The sequence below is a fragment of the Schistocerca serialis genome, chromosome 3 (assembly GCF_023864345.2).
Source record: "Schistocerca serialis cubense isolate TAMUIC-IGC-003099 chromosome 3, iqSchSeri2.2, whole genome shotgun sequence".
NCBI lineage: Eukaryota > Metazoa > Arthropoda > Insecta > Orthoptera > Acrididae > Schistocerca > Schistocerca serialis.
The window spans coordinates 126646910-126671010 of record NC_064640.1 but is presented as its reverse complement, the minus strand read 5'-3'; the positions used below and the strand labels follow the sequence as shown (position 1 = coordinate 126671010).

The 24101-nt window shown below is 39.1% G+C and overlaps 1 protein-coding gene across 1 annotated transcript in view; it reads right to left on the bottom strand.

Moving 5' to 3' along the window:
- LOC126469823 (uncharacterized) overlaps positions 1-24101 on the bottom strand; it is a 183606-nt gene that overhangs the window by 116603 nt on the left and 42902 nt on the right. Inside the window, exon 9 of the mRNA XM_050097109.1 lies at positions 21410-21636. Coding sequence (XP_049953066.1) covers positions 21410-21636 — 227 coding nt within the window. The remainder of the gene's footprint in view (positions 1-21409; positions 21637-24101) is intronic.

The following is a 24101-nucleotide window of genomic DNA, read 5'->3' as shown; positions in this document are numbered from 1 at the left end:
GTGTGTGTGTGTATTTCTGACAAAGGCCTTGATGGCCAAAAACTATAATTGTGTGAATATTTTTGTTGTGACTATCGCGACTCAGCACCTACACTATATGGTGAGTAGCAACTTTCCTTCTCTAATATTGAGACATGGAATATCCTGATACACATAGAAGGGCAGCATGAATGGTCACAGTTGTTTGACTCAAATGAGAGGATCACAGAAATGCTGAAAAACCTGGACAGGCAGACAACTGAAGAAAGACCCTAACTATCGTGCAAAAGCCTATTTGCAAGGTATGAAGAACTAACATTAAGTGAGGAACCTAGGAACATACTACAGGCCTTAACCTATTACTGCTGCAGGAACTCCGAAGACAAGAGTAGACTAATTACAACATGTACAAAGACATTTAATAAATTATTCTCCCATGCTCTGTGTGTGAATGGAACAGGAAGAAATTTTAATACATGATTCAATGGTAAGTGCCCGTTGCTATGCACTTCAAACAGACTTGCAGAGTGCAAATGTACAGTGAAACCCCACTTTTACACTTTTCAAGGGACTTTTAAAAAAGGCGAAAAATGCAGGAAAATGTAAAATGTGGGAAATAACATTTCACACTGTAAAAGTTACGTATAGGATACCCCTTTGAATTTTCACACTTTATGTATGATATATGTACATAACAGGCATCGAAATACTTGTCACGGACTTGTTTATTATATAATACAGGTTTATTATCAAACAAAAACCGTTGATGTAACTGGAACTGATAACTGTCTGTGAAGTAGAAACATTTGACTCCATTTCATAAGTCATAACCAATGTTTTTGAAAGACTGCAGCTGTAAGTCATTATTTAAATAATGAAATACTACACTAGTTACGTATTTTTTTCATGCTTAGCGCAACATGTTTTGAGAGTTCTTTCTTGTTGTGAAGTGCAAATATGTAAATAAGTACTTTGTGTGGTGTTTGCATATGTGTCATTCTGCATCTCTTGCATTGTAGTCATCTTTTTGAGGTTATCAGGTATTGGTCCTCCTCAGTTATGTGGAAAACCACACACACGTAAACTATCACTCACATTATTTGTTTGTGTAACATCACAAAAAATATATATATGTAAATTTTCAATCCGATAGGGTCCACAGCTGTGATGAATTTTTTTGAAAGATTTCTTGAAGCCTTCAGATCTTTATTTCCTGTGCTATTGTACAATTTTGGCCTTAGGCCATTTTCAAGTATCTGAAACAGAAGTACAATACATTGGATACATTAGTGACACTTGTGATTTTGATGTAGGAACAAGTCATATCTGTAGATATAGTAGGCGCATTATAACTTACTTTATGGATGATATTTTAGTAGCTACTAAAAAATCATTCATAAAGTATGTTATAACGTGCCTAGTATATCTATAGTTATGACTTGTTCCTACATCAAAATCACAAGTGTCACTAATGCATCCAATGTACGATACTTCTGTTTCAGATACTTGAAAATTGCCTAAGGCCGAAACTGTACAATCGTACAGGAAATAAGAGAGAATGGCAGCTGAAGGCTTCAAGAAATCTTTTAAAAAAAACATAAGTAAATACTGCACTTGACAACGAGAATAAATTCTAGAAACACATTTTGCTCAGCATGGGGAAAAAAACTAGAGCAACGCAAGTCGCAAAGTGAATGATTGTGTCAACTAGCACAAGGGACCAAATGCCGAAATACGCTAAACTTGGTTCGACAAAGGTGTCACAGTGATCACAACAATCAGGAAACTGCATTTGCACAGTAGAGATAGTTTGGAAATGGTTGTGATTGGTCATGAATCTTTATTTGAATGAACCTGGTTACTCCTATCAGCCAAGTATGACTTGGCAGCAGCGGGAGATACAGCGCGAATTGTTCAAACTTTTACATGTTTACTGGATCAAATCCGCTAAGTAGAGTGCCCTGGTGTCAAGAAACTCAACGACGTATATTTGTAAACACTACTGGATGGTCAATATCATGTCAGCATCATTTTTTTCTCCAGGAACATTTTTTCATAATGCGTAAATCATGGGAAAATTATTAATATGTTGACACAAAATCGGGTGCAAATTATCACTGTGGACACAGGAAATTTGACGGGAACAATAAAGATGTCGTATATGGTGTGAAAATGTTAATTCCGAGAATGTAAAAGAGGGATTATACTGTAGGTGCAGAAAAAGGATCATTCCTATTCCAAATGCATCAACTTATAATTATCTGCTTAAACATTGTCAAGGACCAAACTGTGGCATGTATGCTATTAGTTGCATATCACCAAAACTAAGTTCTAGTCACAGTAACCAAATTGCAATTCACTCATAAGAGCTCAAATAAATTGGGAATGCCAACAAAAAAAGTTCGTAAATATGTAAACCTAACATTATGAGAACAATGGGCCTTCACTGGCACACATTTTCTAAAAAAGCTAAAATTCAATTTAAAAAATATTATGAAAAGATAGATCGCTACTCACCATATAGTGGAGATGCTGAGTCACAGACAGTCACAGCAAAAAAGACTGCTAAACAAGTAAGCTTTTGGCCCAAAAGTCTTTTGGCTCAAGGTTTACTGGTTTAGTACTCTTTTGGCTCAAGGCTTACTGGTTTAGTAGTCTTTTTTGTTGTGACTGTCTGCCACTCACCATCTCCACTATATGGTGAGTAGCAATCTATCCTTTTCATAATACTGTCATTATTCCAACCTTGATTTTCCAGTGTTTAAATTTTAATTCAACTTTGTACAGGAAAAAGAATGTATAATTCAACATTTGGGTACACAATGCACCATCAGTAATGGAAAATAAGTAGACATTTAATATATGGGGACAGATTACATGGGATAATGACTAAGAGTTGCAAAATAACAAACAATGAAATGCATCTTTATAAAAGTTACTGGCATTTCGAACAATGAATAAAAAGGCTTGTAATGACTGAGATGAATTGTTCCAGCACATACAGTAAACACTGTGGATACACAACTTCCAAATAAAATCATAACACAATATTACACTTGCATTATCAAGTCTCACTTATACAGTGCAAAGCGGTAAACAAAAAAAATTGGAGACCATGTTTTTGGTTTGCACTCACGTATGCGATAGCTTCTTAGTAATAGTTATGCAATCTGATAACAGACCTACAAAACACTCGTCTTTTCAATGGTAATGGTATCTTTATCACCACATTGACCACAGAGGAACAAAAACTACATCTTCGGCGAACAGCTCCTCCAAAACAATGTCTATGGTAAAGAGATTTCGTGACTGGATTGAAACTAACGAGAACTGAACATTCACCCACTATAACAGAATGCACGGATCACATCCAATTAATGCCTATAGCACCTTATAAGTACACGAAAGATGCAAACCTTCTTCTTGTTTTTTTCGCAAGGAGATGGCACATTGCTTATTGGAGATTTACATGACTTCTTATCCATCTCACTTTCTGGAGTGTGTGTTCCACTGCTACGCTTTGGACGGCCCCTTACATTCTGCAAAAATGCAAAAGGTTACTGAGAACATTCCGCTCACTTGTAGCAAGCATTCAGCACCCCAATTCAACTGTTGCTTCTATTTACACAAATACCCGAGAATCCTTGTACCATGGGCAGTGGGAATTCATTCGGTAAAAACGTAAGTGACAGGAGTATATTTTAATTCTAGCTCATAAATGGTTATTCTTTAAACTGGAAAAAGAAGCAAATGCTTTTCCCGGGAAGAAATTATGTCCAACAGAAGTGAAAAATGAACCTAAGCAATGTTGCAACGAACAAAATCTGATGGCAGTCATACGTAACAGAATTCACGATTCAAGAAAACACTCATGGATCACACAACCAACATTCCAAAGAAAAAATTTTAAAAAAGTTTTCTACACGTACAGCTACGGAGTACATGCTAAGCAGGCAAGAAAGACAAGCAATTTTAGTGACCCTCCATCTAAGAATGGTAGTAAGACCTCATATGGCAGCAACGATAATGTTCCAAATCTTTCACTGACTACTTATAATGATGATTCTTTCTTTGCTTATATCCAATGTGATATTCACTCAGTGTTCGTTTCACTGGAAACAGTTTTATAAGCAAAATGGAAATAAAGTCATCTTTTTTAAAATGTGGTTATAACACAAAAAGAATCCCCAAAAAAGTCCTACTCTTGGGCAACAAAACTACAGTCCATCTCATTTGGATACTTGCACAGTATCCTATCAACAATATCAGTTTACATTCTATTACCTCCAGACAAAAAGAAAAACGAATGATGAAGAGACATAAACAGCAATGATTATTTCAACCTTCCTGCTTTCTCCTGATGAATATATTAGTATGGCAAAAACTGTCCATGTGGAAATGCTGACTATTCTCTCTCCCCATTCAAACTTGCTTACCCAACTGAACAAAAGCACCACACTAGATATCTTTAAGGGGTGTGATAAACTGTTCCTATATATTCAAAAATACCTTTGCCATTGCCTCACATAACATACATTGTGAAAAAGCCATATCATCTAGCTTACTGTTACGAGTGAATTATGTTCTATTACACCCCTACACTCTACTGACAGCCGGCAAACAGCTGTGATCACACTGTCAGCATAGCATTGAACATCCATAACAACATGCTAGGCGATATGGCTTTTCGACAACTGTTATATGCTTACACGCGGTTCACATCAAACACCAAAAATTTCTAGTGTGAAATTTTTGTTTAAATGGAACCTTAAAAAATTTTGACATTGTGAACATTTTTACACAAAGACAATGTTGTCCCAAATGTGCATTTATGTGCTTATTAATTGCTCAAGGTCTTTACTAAATGATGATTGGATGTCTTTAAAAATTAAGTCAGGCATTTGTGTTTCTGAAATTTATGAGGTTAGTTTCTCTGACTCAGAACTAGCTGCAAACAATTTCTAAAAACTTAAAACAAGTAGTAGTAGTAGTAATAATAACAATAATAATAATAATAACAATAATATATTACATGAAGTCTGACAGATTTTAAGAAAGTAACTGGTACTGTAGCAAATTCTGTATTATTTAGCTATTCTCAGTTGTGCAAACAGAATAAATATTTACTTTGTGAGGTTTTTTTTTTTTTTTTTTTTTTTTTTTTTGAGCACCCAAATGCTACAATAAATAGGGCAACACATCCATCTACTCCCTTTCCTTTACTATTTTGTGGCATGGAACCTGACAATGATTTTTAATCCATACACTTTCAACTCTTTATTGGGCTAAAAGCTGTAAAAGACAGATAAAAAATAATAGATGTCAAGCACCTGAAGGTGATATAATTAAGTCCAGCCATTTGAGCACTCTGAAGTTCTAACAGATACACAAATGCAGTTTGAGGACACCCACTTATGCAACTTCATTCATGCCATCTACAGACAACAAAAATGTTGTAATGAATAGTTTTTATACTTAAACTTTATTGTGTCATTCTTTTTTTATTTTCTGTGCCAGGGAATGTAAAATACATATGTAACTAACAGCACAAACCCAAAGTCAAATATTTTATGAGAACACTGATCTGTCATAAGTAGTACAGGTACACATTATGCACAACATATTTTCACTTTAGAGACTTTTTGTGGGAACACGGAGTATTCAGATGCCGTCTTTCAAGCTCTTGAGAAAATAAAAAATTTCCAATCCTTTGTAACAAAGATAACAGCTGTATTTGTCTTTTTGTTAAAATTGTAACTAACTATCTGAAACTAGGCACAGAGTTACTGTCACTCTATTTACAAATGAGAAAAAATGAAAATTGCCTCTGATTAAAAGTTTCACCATTTGCAGAGAAGGCAATATGCAGGGGCAAATTGCAACATAAATAGAAATTTGTAAGTTTAATATGCAAACAATTTCCAAATGATGACCCATTTTGCATCTTTTTTTCTTTTTTTTTAACTGCAGTTCACAAGGAGATGACAGAGCCTAAGATCTACTAATTTCAACGTGCTTCAGCACACTAGCTTCGGGCAACTTAAAAGTAACTTTTGTGACAGAGTTTACATCAGTATACTTATGGTTTCAAAAAATGAAGATCAAAGATCCAAGAGAGCAAAGGATTTGTAACTCCAAACCTATCGGTGATGTATCCGAGGAAAAAAGCCCTTACCAACTGGTGCAGTGGCAAAGTGGAATATGACCTACACTCAGATTGCAGTAAATCCTTTGTGAGCATGGGTTGGAATCACACTTTTTGCACCACATTTTTATGTTTGGTAAGGCAGAATCTGTCATGATACTTTTATTCTGACATTTTAAGTATAATAATTTTTACTATGAACAATGTAAAAATATAGTTTGATGTATAGTGAAAGCTTACCATAATAGGAGCAATATAAGTGAGTCTTTTAAAACCAGAAAGATAGAGTTTTCAAGCAATAATAGGGTATTTGCCAGTTTTCTGATAAGTGTCTTAAATGCTTAACTATGTCATTTTATGCTCCTAACATGCTTTTTCCCCTCTTGAATTTCAATATTCTTCTACAAAAATGGAAATGAAATTTAATTATTTGAAAGTCCACTAAAACGCTCCATTCGAGTCATGTGATTCCTGTGACATCACCGGCCAGCTCACTGCTTCTACTGTAATAATGCTAATTCACAGTGACATCTTGTTTTGGAATTTACGTTTTGGGAAATTGGTTACAAATTATGTTTAGCACCACACTGTACAAATGCATCTATAGAAACTCCTGAAAAGTTGTTTTTGAGTGTTCCAGAGCATGAGAAGATGCATAACTGTGGTTGTACTGTATGTGCAAATTGCCACCACGTCGACGCACAAGTTCACTAACTTCATTAAAAGTGTGTTGCACTGTGAAGTTAACATTAACTTACCTCCGAGATACACTCTCCCACTGTTACAGAGAAGGATAGTATCATTCAAAGAAATTAAACTCCTAGTGAAAATTGTCATTGCACCCAACTACACCTCAATTGTTCGGTAGCTCACTTGTTAGAGTGGTACACCATTGAATTTTACGAGCTGATGTCCATAGATCTCTGGTTCAAATCTAACCCCAAAGAACATTTTAACATATTCATACAACAAATCGACAGTCCTCTCATATGACAACCAAATCACAATCACAAAACTTCACCATACCAATCAGAAACAGAATATTATTGTGTTTTCCTGTCCATTTACATGTGCTTACATTTGCAATTGCTGTTCACACACTTTACATTCAAAATGGCATTTTCTAGCTGATGTGACCAAACATGTCACTTCAAGAGAAACAAAGTTTTTATCTTCATGCTGTCCAGCGAGGATCCTTATTGTTTAAAACTTTTGCCGTTTCATCATCTTACTTAAAGATGAAGTAAGTCTGCCTCAGATGCCAATGTTAGCTTACACTCACAAACATCACAGCCCTTACATTTGTGTCACCTGCATGTTGTACACACTTTACATCTCTCCGTACAACCTCATCGTCCTACACCTCGTTGTACTGTGGGCGTATGGTGATATCTTCACTACTGGCAATGCTTTCCAAAAAAGTGAATTGTTTGCTTGCAAAGTAAATGCATTTATACTTCTTTGTTCATTTCTCAGACTAAGATAAATGTGAAGTTATATAAACACAGCAAAAAAAGTTTTGAATCATCCCGGTTCCCAGAACTCCTGAAGACAGATGTTGACGGTGGATATTGTATCACAGACACAGTCCCTTTGACTGTTCAGAGAAGTCACTAAACCCACCCAAATATATAAACAACCATGCATGAGCAGTGCCTATTAGATGGAGGGGTCCAACAGCTGATCAGTTCCAGTCATTCCACCAGGAAGGAGGTACACGGCTCATGTTGTCTGTAGTTCAACAATGCCTAGACGGTCAATACTGTTTTTCAATCGCGTCCGCATTGTTACTTTCTGCCAGGAAGGGTTCTCAACAAGGATAGAGTCCAGGCGTGTAGGACTGAACCAAAGTGATGTTGTTCGGACATGGGAGGAGATACAGAGAGAGACACGAACTGTCAATCGCATGCCTTGCTCAGACCGCCTTAGGGCTACTACTGCAGTGGATGACCGCTACCACCAGATTATGACTCAGAGGAACCCTGACAGAGACACCACCATGCGCAACTTCACTCCCGACGTCCATGGCGAGGTCCATATTTGCAACCACGACACCATTCAGTGCAGTACAGATGGGCCTAACAACTTGCCGAATGGACCACTCAGGATTGGCATCATGTTCTCTTCACTGATGAGGGTCGCATATGCCTTCAACCAGACAATCATCAGAGACGTGTTTGGACAGAATCCAGTCAGGCTGAACACATTAGACAGACTGTGCAGCGAGTGCAGCAAAGTGGAGGTTCCCTGCTGTTTTGGGGTGGCATCATGTGGGGCCGATGTATGCCACTTGTGGTCATGGAAGGTGCCATAACGGTTGTACGATACATGAATGCCATCCTCCCACCAATAGCGCAACCATATCGGCAGTATATTGGCGAGGCATTCGTCTTCATGGCCGACAATTCGTGGCCCCATCGTGCACATTTTGTGAATGACTTCCTTCAGGATAATGACATCACTAAACTAGAGTGGCCAGCATGTTCTCCAGACATGAACCCTGTCGAACATGTCTGGGATAGATTGAAAAGGGCTGTTTATACTGGGGATTAGAAGTACCGGTGTGTATAGTAATCTGGACCACCACCTCTGAAGGCCTCACTGTATGATGGTACAACATGCAATGTGTGGTTTTCATTAGCAATAAAAAGGATGGAAATGAAGTTTATGTTGATCTGTAAAGGTTTCGGAACAAGGTGATGCAAAACTTTTTTTGATGTGTGTATAACACATACCACAATCGAAGCTACTGTTACAATCCGTTATTGCTAACGCTATTTTCATATTTTGTGTAAAAATTTTAAAAATATTCGAACATGTGACATTCAAACATGTGACATCTTTCTCTGCAATCGGATGCATTATACGTTGTGCCACTAAACACCTATTTAGAGATAGGTTTTCTGCTGAGTGTCCTCAATAGAAGAAATCAGCACCAAGTTTTGCCAAGAATAATTTTATTGTGCTTTGGGTCGTAGCTCATGACTGAACTGATAGTCGACAATCCAGTTATAATACACAGACCCGCTTGCAAAATTCTACAGTTCCTTAGTTCTGAGCAAGTTTAATGATGTTGCAGAATGTCCGTTGTTGCACATATCGCCGCTCTAAATGGGTGGAGCATAAACACATGAACTTTCGCATGGTTACCGCTATCAACATTCACAAAGTTCCTTTCTATTGTTACTTAAAAGTTGTAATCGAGATTTTTATCATTATATAGCTAAAGTGTTTGCAGAAAAAGTATGTAAAAATGTCAGAACTTCAGCTAACACTCCTATAACACAGGCAGCCAAAACCTCTCAGACAAACAGAAGCTAAACGACGTCAAAGTTAGCATAAGGAGGGCTATGCGTGAAGCATTCAGTGAATTTGAAAGTAAAATTCTATGTACCGACTTGACAGAAAATCCTAGGAAGTTCTGGTCTTACGTTAAATCAGTAAGTGGCTCAAAACAGCATATCCAGATACTCCGGGATGATGATGGCATTGAAACAGAGGATGACATGCGTAAAGCTGAAATACTAAACACCTTTTTCCAAAGCTGTTTCACAGAGGAAGAGCGCACTGCAGTTCCTTCTCTAAATCCTCGCACAAATGAAAAATGGCTGACATCAAAATAAGTGTCCAAGGAATAGAAAAGCAACTGAAATCACTCAACAGAGGAAAGTCCACTGGACCTGACAGGATACCAATTCGTTTCTACACAGAGTATGCGAAAGAACTTGACCTCCTTCTAACAGCCATGTACCGCAAGTCTCTAGAGGAACGGAAGGTTCCAAATGATTGGAAAAGATCACAGGTAGTCCCAGTCTTCAAGAAGGGTCGTCGAGCAGATGCGCAAAACTATAGACCTATATCTCTGATGCCGATCTGTTGTCGAATTTTAGAACATGTTTTTTGCTCGCGTATCATGTCATTTCTGGAAACCCAGAATCTACTCTGTAGGAATCAACATGGATTCCGGAAACAGCGATTGTGTGAGACCCAACTCGCTTTATTTGTTCATGAGACCCAGAAAATATTAGATACAGGCTCCCAGGTAGATGCTATTTTCCTTGACTTCTGGAAGGCGTTCGATACAGTTCCGCACTGTCGCCTGATAAACAAAGTAAGAGCCTACGGAATATCAGACCAGCTGTGTGGCTGGATTGAAGAGTTTTTAGCAAACAGAACACAGCATGTTGTTCTCAATGGAGAGACGTCTACAGACGTTAAAGTAACTTCTGGCGAGCCACAGGGGAGTGTTATGGGACCATTGCTTTTCACAATATATATAAATGACCTAGTGGATAGTGTCGGAAGTTCCAAGCAGCTTTTCGCAGATGATGCTGTAGTATACAGAGAAGTTGCAGCATTAGAAAATTGTAGCGAAATGCAGGGAGATCTGCAGCAGATAGGCACTTGGTGCAGGGAGTGGCAACTGACCCTTAACATAGACAAATGTAATGTATTGCGAATACATAGAAAGAAGGATACTTTATTGTATGATTATATGATAGCGGAACAAACACTGGTAGCAGTTATTTCTGTAAAATATCTGGGAGTATGCGTGCGGAACGATTTGAAGTGGAATGATCATATAAAATTAATTGTTGGTAAGGCAGGTGGCAGGTTGAGATTCATTGGGAGAGTCCTTAGAAAATGTAGTCCATCAACAAAGGAGGTGGCTTACAAAACACTCGTTCAACCTATACTTGAGTATTGCTCATCAGTGTGGGATCCGTACCAGATCGGGTTGACGGAGGAGATAGAGAAGATCCAAAGAAGAGCGGCGCGTTTCGTCACAGGGTTATTTGGTAACCTTGATAGCGTTACGGAGATGTTTAACAAACTCAAGTGGCAGACTCTGCAAGAGAGGCGCTCTGCATCGCAGTGTAGCTTGCTCGCCAGGTTTCGAGAGGGTGCGTTTCTGGATGAGTTATCGAATATATTGCTTCCTCCTACTTATACCTCCCGAGGAGATCACGAATGTAAAATTAGAGAGATTCGAGCGCGCACGGAGGCTTTCAGACAGTCGTTCTTCCCCCGAACCATACGCGACTGGAACAGAAAAGGGAGGTAATGACAGTGGCACGTAAAGTGCCCTCCGCCACACACCGTTCGGTGGCTTGCGGAGTATAAATGTAGATGTAGATGTAGATGTATAGCTTCATCTTACTCCTATACTGTGATGTCACCACAGAATCAGCCAATAACAGAGTTTTCGATCATGTGACCAGATAGTATTTAATGATTTTTAAGCTTTTTATTACATAAAAATAAGAGATATTTTGTGAGGACATTTACTGTAAATGTTATTTAAATGTTATAATAAGTCAAAATATCAACAATCTGAACCATATTTTTAAAATACGAAAATAGCCTATTGCAGAATACTTTTGGTATCCTTCATATCTTCATATTATCTGTTAAAAAAAGAGGATAATACAGTTTGAGAGAAATAATATAAAAACACAAAACATATAATTTGCACCAATCCCGTCAAAGTACACAGTGGCATAAGCTGATCACTTTTTTAATTAGTTCACAATAATGTTTACACTGATCAGCCAGAACGTTATGACCACCTACATAATAGCCAGTATGTCCACCTTTGGCATGGATAACAGCAGCGATGCACCACAGCACCGAAGCAACGAGACCTTGGTAGGTCAGTGGAGGGAGTTGGCACCACATCTGCACACACAAGTCACCTAATTCCTGTAAATTCCAGGGAGGGGGGTGATTAGCTCTGGTGCCACATTCAATCACATTCCAGATGTGTTTGATTGGGTTCAGATCTGATGAGCAGGGAGGCCAGCACATCAACTGCTACTCGCCACTGTGTTCCTCAAACCAGTCCATCACACCCCTTGTCTTGTGACATGGCACATTATCTTGTTGAAAAATGCCACTGCCATCGGGATACATGATAGTCATCAAGGGGTGTGCATGGTCTGCAACCAGTGTATGATGCCCCTTGGCCATCATGGTCCCTTGGGCAAACTCCACTAGATCCATGGATGCCCACATGAATGTTCCCCATAACACCATGGAGCCACCGCCAGCTTGTCTCCATCTTGCAGTACAAGGGTAAAGAAGCTGTTCCTTTGGAAGACGAAGGATTCGTACCCTCCCTTCAGCATGATGAGGAAGGTATCATGATTCATCAGACCATGCAACAATCTGCCACTGTGCCAACATCAAGTGCCACTGATCATGTGTGCATTTAAGTCGTAGCTGTGTCGTGGTGTTAACATTGGCACGTGCATGGATTATCTGCTGCAGGGGCCAATAATTAGGAGTGATCGGTTCACTGTGTGTTCAGGCATACTTGTCCTCTGCCCAGCATTAAAGTCTGATAGAAATTCCACCGCAGTTTGCTGCCTGTCCTGTTTTACCAGTCTGCCCAAGCTACGACATCCAAAATCTGTAATGAGGAGTGGCCGCCCATCCCCACGATGTCTGAATGTGGTTTCACCTTGGTTTCATTATGTGCTGAAGACACTCATCACAGCACTCCTTGAACACCAGAACAAGTCATACAGTTTCCGGACTGCTCGTGCCAAGCCTATGGGCCATCACAATCTGCCCTCAGTCAAATTAAGATAGAACACACACCTTCCCCATTCTAAACACGGACAGCATGCTCACTGATATGAAATGCAATGTGGATGTGTCTGACTAGTGGTCATTCCTCGCCAGATAACACTGCTATCACATGGACGGGTTTATATTGATAATAGGTTGGAGGTCATAATGTTCTGGCTGATCAGCATATTTCATTCAAAACAACAAGATACAGAGTTCACAACTCCTTCCATTATCTTTGATAAGATTAAATAATGTCGCAAAAAGTCCAGTACAAACCTACACACACAGAGTTGACTGATCTGAACAGATGCCTTATACGACTTGCCCACTGTCCTGTTCAACAAGTGCTTTCTTCCTCAAATACACCCATGATTCAGAATGACACTCTCATCAATTTCTTGGAAATTGATTCCACCTGGCCCAAAATGGATCCTGCATCATCATGACCTCTGACCTGGATTTTTTTTTTTCTTTTGACAGTACAAGAATAGTGACCTAAATCATTTCAGAGTAGTTACTTTCAGCAAGCCCTAGACTTGTATGTCGAAGCTTGTCAAAACTGGTGAGAGACAAGGTCTGGTCTCTCTTAGTGAGTGAAAACTTATGGGCAAACCACTTTGTTTTTACAAAGAAGCCAAGGAAACAGTTTGTGGATACAACAATCTGCAGTGCTGGCATGTCAAACTTTCTGGTTGCTGTTAGCACAGAAAATAAAAGAATAACATGATGAATACTGTTGTCTAATGTGTATCGTATCACTTGGTAACAACATTCTCATGGAAAACGTATAATTTATACAGACTCCAGTCACAAGACAAGCTTATATTTTTGCCACGTAGGCTGAATACAGTCACTCATCAAAATACCTCCGAATCTTCATGAACTGACGCACATGCAAGTGCATTCTTTGGTGTGATTTAGGATCATCTCCTAATTCAGCCTCTTACATCATAAAGTTCAAGTGACCTCAATAAGATTGATCCAACTAGTTTAGATCTTAAGATCTTACATTATTGCAAAAAATACTGTTAATGGGATTAACCATTTCCGCTACAAAATGCAAAGGTAATCTGTTCACATATACCTCAAACTCAATCTTTTAGCCAAATTCATGTCTTCCAAAAACTCTCATAATTTCTGCTGTAAGGAACATTAAATAGTTACAGCTGAAAATTCAGTTCATAATATGCGAAATCCAAATACGATTTTATGAATGACGCAGCACCAAATTTTCTCTAATAGTTGCTCTAAACAATTTCATTTTGCTGTGGCAAGAGCATTATCTCTCAACCATGTGTGAATATTTTGTGTACTGAAGAGGCCACTCCATGATGCAAATTTACTTCTTAATTGAATAGGATATTTTTAAGAAACAAGTTCATCTATCAATGTTTGCCACACCCTCTACAAATGTTGATGTGCTTTTGACAGTATGCAGTCATACGTTTTTAATGGTATTACATATTATATGCGTATGTCTAAGAGTGTAATGCACAAAACGGGCAACTGCTACACCATGTTAAACATATTAGGAATGTTTATCGAGGATATTACTTTTCCATTCATGGTGGAATTCCTCACAATATTTGACTTGTACTCACATCAACTGTACGTGCTCCGAGGATACCGAATTCTTTCAGTACTTGTCAGTAGCAAAAATGTTCAGAGAAAATAACCCCAGGTCTTTGCCATCCCAACAAACTATTGTATGGGCATCCTTGGGAGTCACCTATTTATGTATCTCATACTGTATGGAGAATGCATTTTTTTTTCAATACTGTCATCAGCCGGACAATAAATGAGGTACATAATCTACATCCCAGAATGCCTGAAAAACTGGTTAAGTTGAGTTCCCTCAGAAATAAACTTTTTTGGCATGCACTCTCCCTAAAGACAAGTATGTGTGATTGTCTCACAAAAGGGAAAGATTGTGTGTACTCCGCAATTGACTCCATGATCTCTTTTTACTCCCTTTAATAGTTTGGAAGCACTTTGCCCTCACTACCTGAAAGGTTGTAAGGTTCTCTCTAGTTGGTAGGCATTTGAACCATTGCAAAGCAACATACCTACCCATGATGACAGACGGCACTCCTTATACCAACAAGAGGCAGACAGTCTTCATAGATGACATGATGACTTTGCAATAGATGCATCAGTGGCTTGGTAGATCACTTATATGGTCCAGTTACATTAATGCGACCACCGCCTATGTCCAACACAGGGTGTATACACAGACAAGGAAAAAAAATTCCCGGATTTCCCGGTTAAAAATTCACTTTCTCCCGGATCAAAAGACACTTTTTCCGTGTAATTAAGTGTCAGCATATTTTCCCTCGTAACTGTAAAACTTACCAATCCTTTGAATGGTTATGTTTCTATACACGGGTGTAGAATTTCCCGGCACTTTAGAAAACGAAACTCAGGGAAGAAAACTCCTTTTGGAAAGATTTTTGATGTGAAGCAACATGTACGCTGCATATTTTCGTATTACGAAAGTATAAATTTGAATTCCACCAAACACCGCATGTTACTTTCTGAACCATTGTAATTGAGATTGCGATGTGCTTTTGTAAGCCAGTCATAGCTCATGTCACGTGATCCCGCCAGCCGATGACAGTGGATATTCAGACCACAGGACACGTGATGTAGTCAGCTAATAGCAACATCACTGTTAAGTAGCATGGATAAACAAACAGGGAAAGTTAACGTTTTAAATTAATATACGTAGTGTTGCTACAAGATAAGCAAAGCTTTCACATATAATAATGATCTCTAAGGCTAATAAGCTGCAAGAGAAGCTAAGCTTTCATATACAATGTTGAGTTTTTTTGTGCATTTTACACTTCAAGATATATCACACAAATGTGCCAGTAAAAATTTTAGCCGAGTCCAGTGACTTGTCCTCATAGTTTTCCACAAATAAATTAGCTACCGCAGAGGAGAGAGAGCTTCCCGTAGCACTACATCAATTTGCTCATAATAAGGACATGAATGTCTGATCTTCTGCGCTCGAAATGCTTCTAAATGGCTCATCATCAAACGCTCTGTGATTTACAAAATCAACTTGCGTAAAAGGAAATTTACTTTGAAAGTAACAACACTTTTCAAACCACCATTCGCAATATTTTCCCGCGACTTGTTAGAAATAGGTTCATTTCAGCAGTCGTCAGAGAGCGCCAGATAACAGGCACCACCGCGAATTGGCAGCTGCTATGATGCAGGAAGCCCGTATGTTCGTATGGGTAAAACATTAAAGGATCTTACCTTATGTCACAAAAGAAAAAAGACATCAGAGGATACTCCAAGAGCATCAGAATTTCATGAACCATACTAAAATGGCAAATTTAAAGTGCATTTAAAGAGCACATTCGTATGTCCAGATTCCCAATGAAGTAGGCCTCGACCTGATATTAAGCTTTTCAGTGTGGGTTTCGGGACGTAAATTTTCTTGGAGTACCAGTACTGTATTAAATCATTTTTTATTCTTTATTATGGCATAATGCCATACGTGCTAGAAGATGAAAATGTGCACTTGAAATGCAGCAAGCAGTTGAAATTAGCCAATAGTGTGGAACTAAACACTTTGTTTCAAGCACATAGACTGCCTCAGCACAAAAAATAAATAAAAACCAAATTTCTTTAGCAAACCGACAAAAATAACTTCATTGTTCTACAAGGCGATTAATGCATGTCTGTCAGAAAAGTGGAAATAAAATAAAATCTGAAACTAATAATGCATATTAGCCTTCCGTAATTATGTGAATGTATTTTAATTCACTTGAGAGCTCCCGGCCACAGAAATCCATTTTGTTTTCATTTGACGTGAGAGCAGTAAACAAAGAGGAAACAGCAAAATCACTAAATGTAAACACGGGTCAGGTCACGTGGAAACTACACACTTCCCCACTATAACCCGGACTGCTCTGCGCATCAGCCTCGGATCTACGATATTTCCGAATCGGGGCAATACTAAGATAGTGCTTCCTCCCCCCCCCCCCCCCCCCTCCCTCCCTCAAGCGTTTGACATACAACGTAAAAAATTTTAAAAATCGAATTTTCAAAAATATGTTCATTTTGTAGTGCACATCTCTCTGAAGAGTCTGATACATATGTTCGAGCCATCAAACCATATTCAGGACAGTGGAAATTAAAATGTCCTGTGGTGTCTCTCCTGCTCCCAGTCGCCCAGTTTGACATCCTCCTGCCGCCCCCCCCCCCCCCCCTTAAAAAAACTTCGCAATTAATACTGGATGGGATTATTTGTAATTGGGAGAACAAGAACTCTTCAGAAAATTTGCACTCTTTATTGCCTGTTAGCTAATAACTTTCTCTTTTGGGTGACATAAAATTAAATATAGGGTATACAAAACCAGTAAAGACAAGAGACAAGCAATATAGTACACATTTCTTCAATCCTTAGCTCCTAGCATTGTTTTCTCTCTAATCTTGCTACAGCTTTACATAGCGTGCTTTCCTTTCTGCGAAAGAATCTATTACCTCACTAAAGTTCGTGAAACGTTTTGCTACATGAAAAATCGAAATACGATTGTCTAATACTGTGTTAGCTGTTAATACAAATAGTACCCCGGACTGGTGTGGTTTCTCGATCTGATTACGTCTATTTTATCACTGTCTGCTAGGTAAAACAAAATAGGCCTTTCTAACACTGCAGAAATTGTAACACACACCAAATAAACGAGACTAGATGGTCATTTTTATAACACAACAGAATATAATTCACAAAGACCAACATACAATGCCTATTAGGTCAACTACAAGCAAAAAGCTTTATGTTAGAAAATAGCTTCTCATTTCATTCCTACGCTCCAGTTTCTCGAGCATGAGATCGAAAAGTAGTAGTACGAGATTTTTATATAAATTTGGAATCATCATATTCTTCCGTAATTTGTGTGATGTCCCCATCTCTTCTCCTTCCTCGTTCTAACAAACAAACTTGTCATGACTAATTCTGGAACTATTCCTGCCTTTGTCAAAACTTGTTCGCCGGTTAACTTCCCTAACCCTGCCAGAATCACCAGTTTAGTTATCCCTGATTATTCTCTGGTTAGGCATTGTTATGTTTGTACAAACCATTTTCTGTGCTACTTCAGGAATAGAACTTAAGCAGCTGCTAGACAGGAACTGTACAACTGGCCCTTACTAGTGTAGCGATCTAGCCAAAAATTTTCTGACAAAATTTCATTTTCCTGGATACACCGAGAAGATAATATGTAATCTTTCTTACCTGTTATTCCTGTTAATCATTTATTTCCACTCTGGTAGTATGAATCTATGGATTTCCCTTGTAATTATAGCAACGCTGATCATACGCAAATCCAAACAAAAACATAATCAGACAGCGATTGGCATTTACCAGTTCGGCTTTACTCCACTCAGCTTGTATAGCCTGGTCCCCTTTTGCCTGCAGGAAAGTTTATTTCGAGATGCGATGAGGATTCCCCTGACAGTGACATCACGTACACTATGCACACATTAAACTTTTTTACCATCGGACCAAAATGCTGATGTCATCGGTCCCTAGGCTTACACACGACTTACTCTAACTTAAACTAACTTACGCTGAGGACAACACATACACCCATGCCCGAGGGAGGATTCGAACCTCCGACGAGGGGAGCCATGCGAACCGTGCAAGTTGCCTCAGACCGCACGGCTACCCCTGGAGGCTTACGAGTCATTCAGAAATCAACTTACAAAGTGTGTTCAAAAACCAACAGGGATGCGTGTCAAAATCATATGAGTAATCGATACACCAATGTGTGCTGGAAGCTAGGCGCTTTGTAAAACAAGGTTTTTTCTCCTCAAGAATATTAATTTAGCTCGCCCCCACCCTACCTCATAGATCCAGGCCTGCTGCGCATGCGTGAATCTGGCAGCTTGGGCGGGGCAGTAAAATTTTTCCCGGTTGCATCTAGCTGCTTGCTGCGACTGCTTACACAGCCAACAGCCACATTTCTGTAGCCAGAAACAGGAGAAGGTACTACTGATATGCCACTCAACTGAGCATGTGCATGAGCTCGGTCATAACTGCTGAAACGAATCTAATGTAAACAGTTGTGACTTCACGCTCATTGGAGGCAATTTGTTGTTATGAAGCATTGCATATTATTCCTAAAGCCTTTGACACATTTTGCTATTGGCAAACGCTTGTATGAGCACTGTGTTTTGTTGTTGTATAAGGCATATTTTCTTTGGAATTTATGTTTTTTTCCCCCTCATTCATGTTGTATTGTTGGAGTATTATTCTGCAGTAGCGGGATACAGTAATATCCTTTGTTAGAGTATCAATTCTTACCAGTCAAAATTACAAAAATTTAACTGGAAACTGAAACGAAAAATTCCCAGGATTCTAAAATATTCCCAGGTTTTTTCCGGGTTTTCTTCCAGATCTCCCTGTTGTCCCGGGTCCAAAATCAACATGCAATAACCACTCACATGCAGCAAATGGCTGCACTAGCAGTGTACGGCATATGAAGTGCATTGGGGGGGACACAGAAAACAGTGCAGTCATCGTTGTAATGAGGAAATGGAGCAATTTATCTGATGTCCAAAAGGTCATAAGTATTGGCTTTTGGGCCAAGGGTGGATGCATTTCCGAAATGGCTAAGGCTGTAAATTGTTCATGTGATACCATGATTAAAGTATAATGTGCATGGCAAAATGTTATTTTGTGGAATCACACTTTTCTGGAGTCAATGACAACTAACTGCAAATGTGAAATTTTCAATGGTAGCAATATAACAGAAATGTTGGAAAACCACTTGGAACCAATCAAAAAATCCAGTGGTTTTGTACCCTTATTTGGTTAACTGACATTATACAGTAATCCTTTGTGAGCTCTACAAAGATAATTTTGCTATCAAATGCATAAAAAGACTCTCATTCTAAGCTATCGGTATATCTTTTTCCATAATTCTCTTTTTGGGATAACTTCTCTCAGTTACAAACCAGAGAACCTCAAATGAACCTTCAATACGCAGTAAACTGCGCACTGTGGTTTCTCCCTATGAGCAGACTAACAGCGTTAAGTACTTCAGCCATATTTCAAACACAAATGAGAATTATTGCCTGTATGTACTTCGGCATGCACACACAGAACAACAGTACACTTTATTTGTATAATGGAAGGAAACATTCCACGTGGGAAAAATTATATATAAAAACAAAGATGAGGTGACTTACCGAACAAAAGCGCTGGCAGGTCGATAGACACACAAACAAACACAAACATACACACAAAATTCAAGCTTTCGCAACAAACTGTTGCCTCATCAGGAAAGAGGGAAGGAGAGGGGAAGACGAAAGGAGGTGGGTTTTTCCAATCCCGTCCTGTCCTTTTTTCCCCCTAAGGTAAGTCTTTCCGCTCCCGGGATTGGAATGACTCCTTACCCTCTCCTTAAAACCCACCTCCTTTCGTCTTCCCCTCTCCTTCCCTCTTTCCTGATGAGGCAACAGTTTGTTGCGAAAGCTTGAATTTTGTGTGTATGTTTGTGTTTGTTTGTGTGTCTATCGACCTGCCAGCGCTTTTGTTCGGTAAGTCACCTCATCTTTGTTTTTATATATAAGTACACTTTATTTCTCAGACGAGATCGTGACCCCCCCCCCCCCCCCCCGCATCCCAGCAACTGTATGTACATTAGTTTTCTTTGTTTTTATTCTTTTCACCAAGGAAGCCTATTATCCACCTAACACATAATTTCTTATAACTAACAAATTTCTCTTACGTTCTCTTGTTCAAAGGTAGCCACTGCACCCACCAACAGTCTTATCTCCAATTCATGAAGTCTAGTTAAGACAGAAAATTTTGACACACAACAGTTAAGTGCTGTGTGAGCATAGAATAACCATAAAAAGTGTAATAATATGATTCCAGTAGAAAGCTCAAGTTGTTCTCTATGTGTACAGAGACAAATCATTAAAATACTATGCTTGAAATATACAGTTAATATCACAATGGATATACCCTGTGCCAAGTGAGATATTACTAACTTTTCCCCAAACTAGATACATGTGCTACTACTGAAAAGTGATACTCTGCACCTATGTTAAAATATAACTGGATCATTTGCTGGCTGCAAGCAACTAACACAACTGAGCTACGAAATGGAATGAAAATTAATGACAATGGGGAGCAACCAAAATCATATAACAGTCTAATTTAAAAAACATCCTGCCAAAAAAATCTAGCAAATAAGGATAAAACAAACTTAATATTTCATGTACTCTTCTATTTGTCGTTTTATGAGAAATCCATTCATTAAGATGGAAGACTTTGTACGAAGCAAAATGAAGCAGCCATGAGATGCAACCACTAAGCAAATTTCCCAATACTAGAAATACAAGATGCTGCCAGTATTTAAACTTCCCAAAACTAAGATGAGTATATTTCTTTCTGAACCTGGAAAGTTCATAATACAACTTCAACTTACATTAATCAATCAATAAAAAATAAAAATCTACTAGAGTTTCACTGACACATCTTACTATTGCAATACACAGCAACTTTCCATTTATTAACTGAATAGAGCAAATGTGTTAACAGTGAATATTATGTCACCACGCAATTCATTTCACATATTGTTTCATTAACAGCTACTGAACTGCATAAATTTATAATGTAACATAAACAGCATAAGAGGTGGTGTAAGAGCACAAAAGAATTAGAGGAATTGTTAATGTTACTGTTACCTGTTCCTTAGCTCTAGTTCGTGTCCTCATTCTACCAGGAGAATCATCTAGCCCTTCTGACTGCACAGGTCTGAACAGATACGGTGTTTCTCCTCTACCACTCCCCTGATTTGCAGGTTGAGCCACATTGCTAACAGGAGGTAGTTCACCATATTTTTTGTTGTATGATCGACACTCTGAACAGAGTAATATCCGATCCTTTCCACCTTGTTGCCAATCTCGAGAATCTGCTAATCAAAATTCTTAACATCAGTAATCTATTCACAACATACAAATACAAACAATTTAAATCAAAAAATGCACTTTATCCACATTGGTAACCATGTTATCAAATTATTTTCCTTCAAAAAGGCTGAAATCATTCACTGTATATTTTCCGGTACATCTTTAAGTCTTAGAAACTTTTTATGAAACTGATGTAAGAACTGTGGTCCACTGGGAGCACACAGCCCATATAAGGCAGGGATCCAGATTTGAATCATGATCCAGCAACACAGTTTTAACTGGATGTACACAGTCAACATAGCAAATAATCTGTACATAGTGAAAGAATTACTTCTCTAATGTATGAATACTTGACAAGATATAAATATAGGCAGTACCAAACACATCCGAATCATAAGACCTCAAAAGGTGAAAAACAAAAAGTGTGCATACAAAGTTCACTGAATGGCCTAATATCATAACAGCAACATGTGTGGGGGGGGGGGGGGGGGGGGGGGGGGGGGGGTGGAATAATATGTAAGATGGCCATTAATAGAGACTTCGAGAAGCTCTGAACTCACTAAACTTACACAAATCTATCTGCTACAATTAATCAAACATACTACGGATGACTCATGTCACTGTGCAATAGAGCAACGCATAAACAAAAACTTGTCATAAAAAACTGAGAGAGTTGTGGAGGCATATGAGATGTTGCTGCAAGTTTACAATACAGAAACCATGAATAGAATATCTGTTTACATCTGGTACAAGAGCTTTCATGGAAAAGAAACTGTTGTTGATGTGCCATGTTTGTAAATGACACAAAACACTAAGGAAATGTGACAGATGCTGACACAAAACTGGAAACTGTCTCTGAGAATGATATTGGAGGAATTACTAATTAGAGCAGACAATATTGGCACTTAAATGCATACAAATTTGAATAAGTTGGATACCTGTCCCTGATTTGTGCTGTACAAAGTGACTGGCAAGCATAAAGAAACTCAGATTGAAAATTCTGAAGAATTCATTGCCTCATATGACTGAAATCCATACTTTCTGAAAATCATAATCACAGGAGATGTCCCTGTGCTACAAGACTGAGCAATAGTCCAAGCAACAATCAATGCAATAATGTTTATTGGCATCATCATATACTAAAATGAACTGGGGACCCTATTCATAACAATTTCAAATGTTAATCATCTTCATCTTCATTGACAACAATGGCACAGTTCACGTATAATTAGCACCTGAAGGTGAAACTGTAAATGATTAATTATGTAAAAAAAAATTTGCAGCAGCTGTGACATAGCCAACATGCTCAAATATAGTCGTACAGCATTGCAAATTGGGGTCTCAAGATTCAGTCACAAACTGTAACCAATGAGTGTAGCAGCTAAGTGCCATAAAACTCTTCTCAAATATCCAGCACACTCCTTAGATTTAACTCCTGCAGGCTCCATTTTGTTCCCAAACTTCAATGGAATCCTGAAGGGCACATCAGACACTGGCACTAGCCTACTCCTAATAATGTCTTTTTACCCATAACTTCTTCTTCTTGGAGGGGAAGATCTACAAACAAATAATTTATGGCATGGTCATAGGCACTCACATGGCACACTATATACACTCCTGGAAATTGAAATAAGAACACCGTGAATTCATTGTCCCAGGAAGGGGAAACTTTATTGACACATTCCTGGGGTCAGATACAGCACATGATCACACTGACAGAACCACAGGCACATAGACACAGGCAACAGAGCATGCACAATGTCGGCACTAGTACAGTGTATATCCACCTTTCGCAGCAATGCAGGCTGCTATTCTCCCATGGAGACGATCGTAGAGATGCTGGATGTAGTCCTGTGGAACGGCTTGCCATGCCATTTCCACCTAGCACCTCAGTTGGACCAGCGTTCGTGCTGGACGTGCAGACCGCGTGAGACGACGCTTCATCCAGTCCCAAACATGCTCAATGGGGGACAGATCCGGAGATCTTGCTGGACAGGGTAGTTGACTTAAACCTTCTAGAGCACGTTGGGTGGCACGGGATGCATGCGGACGTGCATTGTCCTGTTGGAACAGCAAGTTCCCTTGCCGGTCTAGGAATGGTAGAACGATGGGTTCGATGACGGTTTGGATGTACCGTGCACTATTCAGTGTCCCCTCGACGATCACCAGTGGCGTACGGCCAGTGTAGGAGATCGCTCCCCACACCATGATGCCAGGTGTTGGCCCTGTGTGCCTCGGTCGTATGCAGCCCTGATTGTGGCGCTCACCTGCACGGCGCCAAACACGCATACGACCATCATTGGCACCAAGGCAGAAGCGACTCTCATCGCTGAAGACGACACGTCTCCATTCGTCCCTCCATTCACGCCTGTCGCGACACCACTGGAGGCGGGCTGCACGATGTTGGGGCGTGAGCGGAAGACGGCCTAACGGTGTGCGGGACCGTAGCCCAGCTTCATGGAGACGG